Source organism: Acanthopagrus latus, chromosome 15, assembly GCF_904848185.1.
Source record: "Acanthopagrus latus isolate v.2019 chromosome 15, fAcaLat1.1, whole genome shotgun sequence".
Lineage (NCBI taxonomy): Eukaryota > Metazoa > Chordata > Actinopteri > Spariformes > Sparidae > Acanthopagrus > Acanthopagrus latus.
This window is the reverse complement of record NC_051053.1, coordinates 11,823,317-11,837,735: the sequence shown is the minus strand read 5'-3', so window position 1 is coordinate 11,837,735 and position 14,419 is coordinate 11,823,317. Positions and strand designations below refer to the sequence as shown.

Genomic DNA, 14,419 nt, shown 5'->3' with positions numbered 1-14,419 from the left:
TGATTCAGAGACTGGAAATTTTTAAGTATTCTGTCTACCTGACTGCCAATCAAAACATGCAAGCTACGAGGCCACTGATGTGTTGCATCATGGAATAAACAACACATTTGAATTTCTGTTTATTGATCACACACAGATCCACTGATCCTTGCAGAGAAAATAGGTTATTGCAGTGACACACTTATACAAATACAAAGCAGTGACACCTAAGCATAAATGATCCCGACCAGAGGACACACTGAGTCTAATCAAAATTCTAAAAGAATGGATGAAACTATACACTGTCAGGTATAATCACTGAAGTTCAAAATGTACAAATGTGTTGAAACATGCACATATTTTTTGTGGGCTGCTGTGCAAACTATCACATTAAATGAACTTGAGAAGGTTTAACCTTCCAGATCTTGGTCTCACTTGAAAGGAAGCGCTCTCCTGACCACCTGGACAACATAGCAGGCAGTTTGTGTAGTGACTCACTTAAGCGTTCAACGCCCAGCTGAGGAACACCTGGCAGGGTCTGGGCTTCTACTTAAAATACCAGCCACACGGTATTGTACGTTAGCGGCGTCTGTCTCTGATAGAACAGATGAGCCAACAGACTGTATAGATGCTGCTTCTCATCTCCACAGTCTCCAGTTACAATCTGCCCGACTATTTTTCACTGCAGTCTGTTTTGCGGAACCCAGTTAAAATCCACACGCCTCATTAATCAGTAAACCAACACCACGTGACAATGTGGGCAGCGAGGCAGGATACAGTAAAGCCACTCTTCCGTTGAGTGGCATATGTCCCATAAATGATTCCACCATCAGCCCAGTTGTTAATCAGGTGACGGTTAATCTCTTCCTCACGGCCAACATGACACAGTTAAAGAGGCATGCCAACAGCTAGAGCCTGGGTACTGAATATCCTCATTATCTCACAACACAACCACAACAAGACACATTTCACTCTCCTTTCAGGCTTATTAATGCTTTTACAAAATGTTTAAATAAACCTCTTAAGAAGCTTTGTGGCTGCCAGGCTCGAATGGCTCTGCAGCACGATGCCAGCTAACAGAAGTTCCACTGGGCATATTGCAGAGGTCGATTCACACTTTAATTACACAGTGATTTACACAGGATGCTGCGATGGTGCCCATTAAACTTTATAAGCCTTGATGCTGTGCTACTCTATGATATATCAAAATCACCATCTAAACATTTAATAATTACTGCGGTCATTTACAAGCCCAGGTTTTTCTTCCTGCTCCACGAGGAAGTCAAAATCACATTAAAAGTAGCATCCAGATGCAGCTTTTCCTGTGACTCAGCCCCTCATACGTTTATCCTCATTAATTATGATGTGCAGGCAAAGTTGAGTTTGCAGTACATTTTGTTTTCTGTGCCTCTAATTTTTTTTTCCCTCAGGGAAACATTGTGAAAGATGATGTGATTTGCAAAACAACATCTCCGAGTGACCCAGCTCACTGCCCCCTTCCCCCAGCAGACACCTCATGGTCTGCGGATAAGGAGACCACTGTTTTACAGGTCATGTGACAGAGGTCAAGGTCTGCTCCTTGACCAAGTGCTACTAGACAACAAGTTCAGTTCCCAGGCCAAGCATTAAGCACATGGCAGCCATTCCTGGTCATACAAACCACAAGTCTTCTTTTCACAAACCAATGTTGCCAAAAATATAGATGTTTACATGAAAAAGTCAAGGATTTAGAGGCTGAAGGAATAATCACAATCAGTCAAAGTCATCTCACAGTACCACAAAGTAAAGATGCACCAAATACCACAATATGTGTGATGTGTGTGTGGTGCTGTGAGACACTGTGAGATGCTGTAGGACACGGAGAGATGAAAGGGCTCCAGGCCTGTTCCTGGGCGTCTGGCCAAGACAGTCGGCTTTGAAACATCCTTATGAAACTAAACCTCTCTGTAGGCTTATTTCAACAGGATATCTTTGATAGATTCCGATGTCCTGCACAAACCAACACTAATGTGTTATCAAATGCTTAAGAACACAGTACACGATAGGTATAACCTCCGGTGATCAGATTGGAAGTGACTTCTATCCACAATGTTAAAAGTTTTGAGCTTCTATGGAGATTTTTATTTTACTCTCCTGGTTCACATGTGTTTTATTGGACTGAGGTTACATTACAAGTAGTATTTCACACCCATAAATACCCTTTCTTTTGATGTTTTATTCTAATCACTGAAGGAAGCTCACAGTGTGCATGCCAACATGTTCAGATCTGCAGTGTGACTCTACAAACTGCTCCAGTCCTTTTCAGTTCTATAGCTAATGCCAACACAGGAATTTGTTTTTCTCAATACCTGCCAAAGCAAATCATATCCAAAAGCCCTGCACTTAATTGCTTTAATCTCTGCACATACCTTTACCACTACTAACAAAAGAGTGTTGCAGCTGTGTGTGCTTTTTGATCCTGATTTTAAAGACTTATAAAGACATTAGCAAGATGCTTAGGATATCATTTTATAAAGAGGAAGTGTTCTGCCAGTAAATTCAGGCACTTTGTGGAGATTGGTCCACTGCTTGGTTCTGTCTGAGGCACATCAACCAATGATTTCGGTAATCCACTTGCTTTTTCTCTTGCACCGTTATGAGGTTGACCTTCTTGGTACATAGTAAAGGCTCAGTATTTATGTAACTGTCATTTTATTGCACATGCTTAAACAAAAAAATATACGTTTAAGTCCCTTTATGCTACACAACAGTGTTGAGGATGAGTTCAGGAGTCTAACAGCCTGAGGAGGTTCACCAGCAGGGTGAACAGATGTAGTGGGTATGTCTGGGTGTTGTCTTTTAGTGTCCTTTGGGCTCCGTTCTCAAGGTCCCTATAGCATAAAGATGAATGAATTTGGTGATCCTCGGACTTTTAAACTTTGGTTTTAAACTGACCACTGCCACAGTATCAGTTCAGATAGTATCAGTCACCTTCTTAGTTCACCTTCTAAGATTAGTCTCATCTTGCCTTTGAGTCGTTTAAGTGGACGTAATTAGACGAAGATGAAAACTATAGACCAGCCATGACACCTGTCAACATGTTGACCTTGCAGCCCATTAGTACTCATTAGTCATTACAGCATTATTACAGACAGTTAGCACTCAGCGCTAATGTGTCGGAACACATTCATCTTTAAACCTGGCCTTCATTTTTAGCTCAACTAAACACTTGTAAAGGTTTGTGACTTCATCAAATGCATATGAGCCAGTGGCGTTAAGTCTGGGGGCCAACCCCCTTGCTCGGACAACGGCCATCTTCAAACTTGGCCTTCATTTTGATCTCACCAACTTACCAGTAAATTTTCATGACTGTATCTTGCACGGCTGTGACAGACAGATATTCAAACACCTGGCAAAATACTCAAAACTGCTTCTCTAGTAGTTCCCGCTGTAAAAGGCGTCTCCAGGACCATATTTTACCATGATTGCACCCACACGGACAAACTCACAGGGTGAAGACATGACCAGCAGACAATGTCACAGCTGGTAATCAAGGACTCTTTGCACTCTCCTGTGGGAGTTTGTGAAAAGTGCAGCTGAAGTTCACTATCACTGTCAGTCAAAGTGACTAAACATATAACTATCCCACTCATAACATGATAGATGATCATCATCAGATCACCTTTTTATATATGAAATATTTTTAATCGTGGATTCTGAGGGTAGGGCTTATACAAACCAAGTAAAGGGAGATGGGAATGGATGGGTTGTCTAATTGCTGCATACTGAACCTGACCTGGGTCAGAGGTGGAGCTAAACGCTCCTGTCCTCACATGAATGACCCGAGGGGAGGGCAACAAAGAGATAAAAAGGGGCGGACAAGGGGAGTGGGAAAAGCAGAGTGATAGACAGACAAAGCATTACGGTGGTGAAAATACTCAGTCCTCACTGCACTTTCACTTTTCATCAAGTGTTTTGGCTGCACACGAGCTGAAGGAATGCACCGCGGGGCAGCCTGCAGCTCACCTTGACAGTGCACCGCTCCCCTCAGCATCGTCTGCCGGCCCCTCCCTCCTCGTGTTAAACCCCACGTCTCAACATGTCCATCTCAGTCCAATGCCAACACCTATCCTGAGCATCATCCGAGGAGAATATTTGTCCACGCTGTTCTCCTCAACTGACTATGGAGTCTTACTCAGCTTAACTGTGATGTTTTGTCAGGGGGCCATCTGGATGCGAGAGAGAAAACAGTACTTTTAAGGGATGAGTTGACAAGCCGCACTGACTGATGTCTTGTCCAATACATCTGCACTGTTTCCATGAGGGGTTTTTTATCCCGATCACCTCACAGAGGTTACTGAGATTAATGGCTTTGCGGGTCATGTGCGGACATGACAGAGAGTTCGCTCGACTCCGTCCACCCTGGTCTTTGTGGCTGCAGGCTCCAGTGAAAGAGAAAATACATCAACGCAGTTAAGTTGGTTAACTTCAAGGCATGTAGACATGGATAAATTCACAAGGTTTTTCAAAAACACATATCCAAATACCCTGTGGCTTGTCCCCTCACAGCTGAATTGGGTGGCAGATCAATCATCTGTGTAAAAATGCTAAAACATTTTTAAAATTTTGCTTTTCCACAAGCTGTTTTCCTTCGACACCCAGTAAAAAGGTGCTAGCTTCCCAAATTAGACAGTGAGGTTGTCAGACTAGCTATTACTGACCTTACCACAGACCTATCACTGGGCCCAGAGTGAAAACTTAACAGACACACAGTCAGGTGGTTACTGTAAACTCTTTCCACGAAAACAAATCAGGGCAGCAAAACTAACATCTCCTCTGGGTTCCTCAAGAGTCAAAAGTCTGTTTTGAACTGAGAGAAGAAGCCAATTCACAAACATTACTTGGTAAGTTATTTAATTGTCATATGCCTTGAAGAGACAGGAGCCAAACCAGAGCGTTTCAGACAGAGGGGGAACACGGTGCTGCAGTACTGGACAGTATGAGGAAGCTGATGTTTCTGTGAGCATTAAAGCATTTAAACCTATTTTAGTAACCCAAAATTAAATGATGAACCCAAAACTGGATGTAATTTGTCTCCTTTTACTCAACAGACTTTAAGTGTAAAAACAACCTGTTGGGGTTTTAAAGGGGGTTAAGTATCTGCTGGTTGGTAATTTTTAGGCTAAACTGTCCTAGAGCAAAACATGTTTTCACACCTCGGTTTTTACGGATTAAACAAATGCGATTTAACGTGTTTATTCGTAAGCCGATTTTGTCACCTTTGGACGGAGCCAGGACAGCAGTTTTCCCCCGTTTCTCAAGTCTTTACTGTACAGAGTATCATCAATGTTCTCCACTAAATGTCCCACAATGTTTAAATACTCCTTTAAACAGTGTATCTCCACATAACCCAGATAGCTCAGTTTTCTAATGCTATGGCATAAACCTTTGGCAGACCTGACATAAATAAGCTTATGTTCACATATGAATATACTGTATATACATATCTGTATTCCAACACCCCATTTATTCCCCCCTCACACACACACACAACGACTCACACATCATAGATAAACAGCAAGCAAAATATAACTAAATTTGCTAATAAAAGACAGACGTTGCCATTGGATATAAGATTAGACTTGGCTCGTGGCCTCCCCTGGGAGACAAAGATAACACTCCCAGGCTGCATGAAGTTATGAATTGGGTGTGCAGGCCAGAGGAACAGTAGCAGCCAGTGCTGGAGGAGTAGACAGACTCAGCCCTGAAGGCTTTCCACTGTGTAAACCTTAACACATCTTTACACCGAGGGTGTTAAAAAGGTCCAAATCCCAAATTTTGAAGGAAATCCCTCTCCACCAGCTCAACAATTTGCAATCCGGCTTTTCTTTAAAGATATCCGAGCTCAGGGTCACCTCTCTCCAACAGCACACAGTCAGTGAGATGTCTTCAGCGTGTAACGAACGACTGTATGGCAGAACAAATGACAAATGATGCCAGTTTTACAATAAATACCTCCACAGACTCAAAAAGGAAATCCCAGCACTTGCACTCACTATAACAAAACCCTCCCATCCACCCACTGTTTTCATAATGGGCCACTTGAAGAAACACTCACAGACTGTTTGCTCAGTCAGTCAGAGGTCCTCGCTGTGTTGACTATTATTCTACTCTCTACAGGGTGGGCTATTTCAGTGGAGGTATCAAATGATCACCTATTCTGTTTTCCCTCGAGTGGATGTCGTGGTCGAAGCATCAATGAGCCACTGTGGAGGTGCGGGCCTCTGACACGCAACCAAAAAGGGAAGCTGTCAATCATCTGCGAGGTTTTAAACCGCCTCAGTAATGCTCTGTTTTCTGACAGCTTGAAAATTTAAAGCACGTCGTGTACACTTGATAGCTGCTCGCAACTGTAATTACAGGTTATTTTAAAGGTAATTACTTGTAAGAACGTTGATATGAGGTGATAATCCTACCACCTGAAGGCATTTATTTTACATCCAGACAGCTGAGAGGTGTGGAGATAACATGACTAAGTGGTCTGTCGTACAGGACATTTGTTTCCTGTGCAGGATGCTCTCGGTGAAGGGTAAACAGAGGAATAAGGTGATGACTAAACCCTCACCCCTAACGCGCTCCATTCCTGTCTGGCATCATGAAAGAAGCTCTTCAGCTGTGATAAGTTGGAAAAAAAACACTCCACCATCCAACATCTCTCCCCCGAGGAAAAGAGAGGAGTCATAGGTGTGGCTTCAGCTCTGGGAATGTTTTTCTCACTCTTCACTCTTTTTTTATAAAAAAAAAAAAAAAGCAGAGTGAAAATAAAACTCAGGGGACCACCTTTATTAATTGCAGAAAATATTTGCATTTGCAGTCTGTAAAGATCTGCAGGAGCAGATGATGCAGCTTGCCGGGGGCCGCGCAAACCACAGGCAACACCACTGGCTGACCATAGGAAGGGCCTTAGGGACCGAGGTGGGATTTAAGTCAGATTTTTCTGTTCAAGAGTTTGGAGCGCACTGAAATACAGGCTGACCACAAGCATTTACTGAGCCGGAATCAGCCGTGCCAGGCTGCTGGTGACTTGCATCCGAGCTGAGTCTCCCGCCTGATGATTAGACAGTAACTGGATATGAAGTCCTGACCGCAGAGCTGCATAATCTAAACTCCTCTTATCAACACTGTGACAGTTTCTCTGCAACGGCATGCATGTGCACGAACACATGAAGGCTCCTACAAGTGTAACTATCAGACAAACCCCAAACTGCAACCTCAATCCATCCATACATCCATCACTCCAACTGAATGTCAACACAGCAGAACATGAACTTTATTTTTCATTAATAGCAGTTAACTGCATTCCACACATCTGTGGCTTCAGGCTAAATATCAGCTCAGATGCAGCTGGATTCACAGACAGGAATTGTGCAAAAGGTAAAAACAGAACAGCAGCACCATCTACCTACACATGTGAAGCACACAGAGAAGCTTCACCCACTGAAACTTCAGTGTCTGTCCCAGAACATAGATTAAGAATTAGAACTATAAAGGTGCGATATGTAAGAATCCGCTATCTGTCAAATGCATACTCCAATCAAATAGTGGGCAGCACATCACCAGAACTGCTGCCCTCAGCTAGTTAGCTTGAATTTTGATTTGAGTTAATATTTGCATGTTTCCAACTAAATGTTTTACATGTTGCTCCTTTAAAGGTCCCATTTGTAAGAAGGATAATTTTTGAGTCTCATTCCCAACAAATACTGGTGCTTGGGGAATGTAGGTTGGGTCAGTTACCCCAAATTGTGTCATGCTTTTGAGATGATATAATGAGCATCTTGTGTGCATCATTACAGACTTTGAGGACAACCCCAAGAGATATATAAAAATTGCGGTTGATAATTCGATTTTGTGGAAAAAAACAACACGTTTGCTGAGAGGATGTGTTTGAAGCAAGAAGAAATCAAAGCTGGATTGACTTGGCTGTATTTATTGGTACATGAGGAGAATGGAGAGCTGTCATAGTTCTGCTCAACTCAACTAAATGTCAACAACTGTCTGAACAAAAAACAAAAGGAGTTGTGCGACGTAACAATTCATTAGGTCTCCAACTTTCAAAAGCAATACAAGTATCTGTCTCTACAAACTATGAGAACCAATTGAAAAACTGTATCATACAAAAGAAACCCAATATGGCAAATCCTCTCCCAATCAATATCACTCCTGCATCTGTACAAGTACAGCACTTGGTGATCAATACCATCAACACTGTCAACTAATGCCATGTGCAAAACAATCGATTTCAGTGATGTTATGTCAGGATTTAAGGAAACTTGCTGCCCCCTTGAGGCAAATCACTTGTAAGAAAGATCACTTGTAATTTTGTCAAATATTTTCAAGAATAAATAATCAAGTTTCAGGTAGCAATTGTTACAGTAAAGTAATAATACAGTAAAGTAAACTCATAGTAAATTTTGCTGGAAAGCCTTCCCATAAAACAGGAAAAGTAGCAATAAGAACTCCGAATGTTATCATGTTTGTACATTATTGCTTCACCAACTTACAGAGGGTGTGTCCCAGGTTTTTGACTTCATTTGTGCTGATGACATTGTGTACCCGTAGTTTAAAACCAATTAATCAAGTGTAGCTTTACTTTCACACCCTTTACTTTTTTTTTCTTTTTTACAAGTGAAAATGAACTGCTGAGTTCAGAAAGCCGTTGTGTCGCCATAATCTTTGTTCCATTTGGTATACATATTAAGAGTCGTTGGGTTAACGCTGGGCTTAATGCGCTTCAGGGATTCCTCAAAGTCTTTCATCTTGATGTTACGCATCTGTGAATACAGAGAGAAGATCATAACTATACAGAAAAATACTGTTACATAATGGTAGTTAACGAGGGTCTCAGAAAAATGTTAATGATCGTTTTAAATCAAAATTCAACCAAGTTTAAGGCTGATTTTTGGACGAATCATCTTTCATTCATTCTAGCATTGTGCTGAGTCTTAAAGTTTGTAACATACGCCGATCAGCCACAAGATTAAAACCACCTGCTTTATATACTGCAAGTTAATCTTGTGCCGCCAGATCAGCTCCGATCCATCACAGAAAGGACATAAGACTCCTGGCGGTGTCCTGTGGTGTCTGGCCTTGGGATGTTGGCAGTGCATCATTTGGGTTCTGTGGATTTGGAGGGTGAGGACTGCATGGATCCTGCCATCAGTTTGTTTACTTGGTGTACAACGGTGTTTGGTTGGGTGGTGCATGTTAAGTGGCATCCACATAAATGCCAGGACCCGAGGTGTCCCTGGAGAACACTGCACTGTACAGGATGATCAATGTTCTTCATCGGTTAGTGGCTTTAATGTTGTGGCTGATTGGTGTATGCATATGCCGTCCAGTATAGAGTTGTTAATTTTAATGTAGGAATATTGTTTTTAGACAGAGTTATGTTAATAAGCGCAAAGTGTAAAGTTAAAGACAGACAAAAAGAAATGATAACATAGATAATGGCCATTCCATGCCAACTCACGCAGAAGCCAGAATGATTCTCAGTTCATGTCATGTCCTGTCCTGTTCTGTGTATTTGTATCAAACTCACGGGATCCTTAGCTGTAGATATACACTTATACTACACAGAACCAAAGTTTGGTTTCACAAAAGAGAAAACCAGTCGAGGTATGAATTCTAAAAATTGAAAGATTATTCATTTTGGTAAAAAATGATATATTGTGGTTCATTAGATTATTGTTTTGCAACAACTATTTGATTAAATAGACATTGCAGAGGATCCTTTCTTTCAACCCAAAACCATGAAAAATAAACGATTGTTGAGTTTTGGAATCACAAAAAATATTACATTAAGCTGTGAGGGCCAAACTTTTGGAAGGATTGGATTACAGCTATATGATTCTGCAGGTTCAAATAAGTTGACAAAACAAGTTTTAACATGAATTGTGTCAAGACAATCTGAGACAGGAACATAAGGGCCTGGGTGAGCTGGCATGGAATGACCTATATGTCAAATCTGATAAAATGTTTGTAGCAACCGAAGATGTCCCGCATTAAAATGCTACAGTAATGACTCCTAAGGCCTAATATTCACTGTAGTGAATTTAAGACATTTCAAGACTTTTTAAGAATAAATTATCTGGTATCAGGAGTACTTCAACAGCATTACCTCACTTGCAGCCATACTTCGGACTTGGTCTGGTCCCAACTCTGTGTGAGGGAGAATTTTCACATGATGAAAGAAGCCAGTTCAGCTCACGGTGGCTGTTAAAGCATACACAGACTAAAGGATAATGTGAGAAAGTCGTCTTACCTCTGATCGGCCCGAGCGCTGCATCTTTGGCTAACGACGTGAGATCACTTCCGGAATATCCTGCAGTCGCTCTGTCAAGTTGCATATCCAAGAATTAATGCAAGCGCACACCAAAGCTGAAAAATAGTACGGCGTGGAAATACTTACTTAGCAAGTGTTGACAGCTCATTTTTGCTCAGTGGATTCCCTTGCTTTTCCAAAAGATTCTTCAGCAGTGTGAATCTTGTCTGGAGGGAAAAGAGTTACACCGGGTGACTAAATAATCTTGAAAGAGCAAACAAGTTCACTGATCATAGTAATGAGCTACGATAATGATTCCATGATAAATACCTCTGCATCTGGCAACGCCACGTACACCCTTTTAGCAAAGCGTCTGTAAGAATAATGCAACAGAAGAGTTTTAGTGAGCTTGTTCAAGAAGAGAAAATGATTGTGCAGAACGTTGAGCTGTCTCGTGTACCTCAGGACTGCTTCATCAAGCTCCTGAGGCCGGTTGGTCGCACCCATTACAAGCACCCTATCATCCCCTCCTGACTGCACCTGAAACAAAGAAGCGCTGCTGTGAAAATAACACCAGGGAGGCAACAGTGACTCAAACACTGAAGCTGCTCCACGATTGAATTTCAGAGGCCGCAGAGCGACAGCTGCAGCTGCTCTTACCCCGTCAAACTCGATGAGGAACTCGGTTTTTAATCGCCGAGAGGCATCGTGTTCTCCCTCCCTCCTTTCACACAGCAAGCTGTCAACCTCATCTGAATGTGAAATAAGACCAAAATGAAAATTTTTTGGAGGTATAAAACTTGGTGTTCGGGGTACATTTGGCCCATTAATAATTGAGTAATACCAACCAATAAAGATGACAGAGGGCTGTAATTCTCTGGCAACTGCAAACAGTGCTCGCACAAGCTTCTCGCCCTCTCCCACCTGTGATGGTGGAGAGAAGAAAGATTACACTGAATTTACAGTACTGTTTGGAGCTACTCCAGAAAAATAATAGCACTAAAAGGTTTTTTCTTACATATTTAGAGGTCAAACTAGCAGCGCTGATGTTAAAGAACGTGGCATTTGACTCTGCTGCGACTGCTTTCGCCTTGAGAGAGGAAATAAAGGCTGTGATGACACTGATGGCTATCAGGAGTTGTATGCAAATCTGAACAAATCTGTTGGACAGAACACTTCACTCACCAGCATTGTTTTCCCATTTCCAGGCGGTCCAAATAAAAGCAAGCCACGTGCCGGAGCTCTGAGGCCAGTGAAGAGCTGGACAACAAAATATGGGGAAGGTGTTCAATGCAAATCCGAAAAAGGTGAAATATAGTGAGCGGAGACAAAATGTTCGGAAGTGATAACCTCTGGTCTTAAGGCAGGGAGGATGACGATCTCTTGGAGTGCTTGCTTGGCCAGTGTCTGTCCCGCAATGTCTTCAAAGGATACAGATGCTCCACTGCAGTGAACACAGACAGCGATTTTAACTGCAGTACGATACACAACATGCAGTACACCTAAGCCTACATAGACTGAGTAAAAGTGGGACAGATGAAGTTCAGTGCTGAGGGCAGACCACGTGAAGTTGAAGGCTGATGCAAAAGGATGTGTTTTATGTGTGCTTTTGAAAGAGTCGTCTGAGCTAGCCTCTCAAATTTGGGTTGGAAGACGACTGGAAGAGAGTCTTGCTAAGAGAAAGCACATGAGGAGAAACTAGGTGGTGCAAGGATGTGTAATATTCTATAAGTAAAAAGTAAAATCTTGTGGTCAGATACAGCATGTACAGGGAGCGAATGTAGTGAAATAAGGACAGGGGTATTCTGTTTACAGTTTCTAGATTCAGTTAGTATGCTAGCAGCACTGTTTTGTACAAGTTGAGGTTACTTTTACATACCTGTCAACAATTTCATTCAGAATCAGGGTGGCCAGCTTGCTGTCCACGTTCTTGAAGTTTTTCATGTCTCTCTTTGGGGGCTGTTTCACAGCTGCAGGTCTCCCATTCTGAGCTTTCCCCGCCCGTGGGGCCAACTTCACAGGAGAGACAATATCCAGAAAGCATTACACACTTCATCAAGAGTAAAAGATCAACTGGACAACTGAATCTAATGAAGAAATCACCTTTGTATCAGTGGGTCTTGATGGGGGTCTGACAGCAGTGGAAGGCCTGATGTTGCTGGACACCCCTCGCGCTGCAGGCTGACTTTTAGGCACAGGCTTTGGTTGTGGAAGCACATGACTCGGGCTGCTCTTGGGATCACTGCGCCTCTTAGACGCCAGCGTCGCCTCTGCGAAACAAGAGCAGTATTGATCTCCAGCATCAGCTTGGATGGCACAATATTGTCTGTTACAACCAGCAGACTAGACCCCACTTACCTAAAAGAGAAAGCCTATCTCTTGCCATGGTGAGATTGCTGACCATTTTATCCTGAAGTCTCTTGGCTCGGTCATATTGATCCCCTGCACACACAACATGGAGTATATGGATCAATCATGTGTACATGGCACACACAGTGAGCTACATCTGGACGCATGTTTGCATGTTACCTTGTCCCGTGAGCTCTACAGCTATTCCCCTTTCAAGCTCAGCAATCCCTTTCTTGTACCACTGGACAGCCTGTTCCTTGTCTCCTGCCACCGCACAGAGGAGAGGAGAGGAGAGGAGAGGGTGTTTGTTATTAAAGCTGTCAGGTCACATGCTACAACACACTAGCTAGCAACTCCTAAACACAACACACAAACCTGTATCATCTTCATCGATCCTTAATGCCTTCGATATGTACTCAAACGCCTGCTTGTGGTAGTTTTTAATAACTTCGCCGCTGTCTTTGCTCCTGCCTGCGTTCATTTTTGCCGACATGACAGTCACGTCTGTCTCCTTGTTGTCAGTTTTAACTCGGAGTTAGCCACTTTCTGAAGAGCTCACGGTCAAAGTTAGCATTTAAATCGCATTTATTGCCGGCTCAATCTCAAACATGTAGTCTGTAAAACGAATTTTTGGCCACATATGTCATAGTAAAATTTGGGAGTCTCATCACAACACAAACATCTCCACCACCGCTAGCTTCCGCTTTCCCGTGTGTACTCTGGATAACAGTCCCCGCCCTCGCGTTCCGCTCCGCTGTCAAAACCAAAACGGCCTCCGGTTCAACCGTCACAATAAAAGCATATTTTCTACACATCAAATTCCTTTTTTTCCTGCACAAAAGTCGTTCAAAACGTGTTAAAGACATGTTGTAATACGAACAATTATGTCAGTCACAGGATTTTTTTAAATGCTACTCCAGAACAATATGAAGCGAGACCTCGGGTTAATTCAATGTAAGCATTTATTATTTTGTTCCTCCTGTCAAGGTTGTATAAACTACTTTACACTTAAGTCATTTGTGTCTCTGAGTCTTCTTCAGCTCTCCTGAATGGTCCTCAACAATATGGATGAGCATAAGGAAGGGGACGCAGCAGAGCAAAAGGCAGCATAGGGGGCAGGGAAGGGAGCAAATTAGAATTCAGGACAATGAACTGCATGACCTTGTCATGTCCACTCCATCCCATAGTGGGGTGGTGTGAGCTGCTGGACTAAAGTATTAGGATGTAAGCATCCCTCTCTTTCATTGCCAGCATACCCATCCTCTCTCACACCTTCTCTATTAGCTGCATGAAGCTCAAGCTCAGCCTGCTGAAGACCATCCACATCCTCAGGGGGAACTGGGTCATCGGGAGACATATCAGGACCAGGGTGTACATTATTCAACTGCCAGGAAATGCCACTTGAGGTAGGAAAAAATTACATTCTGCAATTCCACAAAACTGACTTAAACATGAGGCTTAAAGACCTAATTAATCGTTGCTGACCATGATAACTTCTGGTGCATTAGCCTAGGTCTAAGGATAGCCCTGGGCTAAGAATGTACAGTGTGAAAAGCCCTAACAAAGGTGTTCTCAGAAAAACAAGCCCTTAGGAGGGACTTTGCATTTTTCATGTTCAGCAGTTGTTTCATCTGAATGCAGAAAACAAGGGTTTGGTTTAGTTTCAAAATATGTGAATGAAACCCTGAAATAGAGTCTGGTTATTCAACACTAAGTAATTTTTTTCTTTTTCCTTTTTAAGATAATAGCAGATAGTGCATTTCCGCTGTGAGATGAATTTGGTTAACCTCA

At 42.5% G+C, this 14,419-nt stretch overlaps 1 protein-coding gene across 1 annotated transcript; it reads right to left on the bottom strand.

Moving 5' to 3' along the window:
* Positions 1–7,925: 7,925 nt before the first annotated feature.
* On the bottom strand, positions 7,926–13,367 carry LOC119034125 (spastin-like). The gene is made up of 16 exons (XM_037124866.1): positions 13,004–13,367; positions 12,809–12,892; positions 12,638–12,721; positions 12,383–12,549; positions 12,159–12,292; positions 11,630–11,723; positions 11,465–11,539; positions 11,298–11,369; positions 11,128–11,203; positions 10,940–11,031; positions 10,740–10,819; positions 10,610–10,652; positions 10,427–10,506; positions 10,280–10,350; positions 10,136–10,176; positions 7,926–8,789 (listed from the first exon to the last, which is right to left on the bottom strand). Exons 1-16 carry the CDS (start codon positions 13,119–13,121, stop codon positions 8,664–8,666), a joined length of 1,437 nt encoding a protein of 478 aa, XP_036980761.1. The 5' UTR covers positions 13,122–13,367; the 3' UTR covers positions 7,926–8,663.
* Between the last annotated feature and the right edge of the window lie 1,052 nt (positions 13,368–14,419).

Coding starts and splice junctions, on each gene's coding strand:
- LOC119034125 (XM_037124866.1), bottom strand. CDS start 13,121: ATGTCGGCAAAAATGAACGCAGGCAGGAGCAAAGACAGCGGCGAAGTT. Junction 12,722..12,808: donor TGTAGAGCTCACGGGACAAG/GTAACATGCAAA, acceptor TTGTGTGTGCAG/GGGATCAATATGACCGAGCC. Junction 11,204..11,297: donor CTAGTTTGACCTCTAAATAT/GTAAGAAAAAAC, acceptor CCACCATCACAG/GTGGGAGAGGGCGAGAAGCT.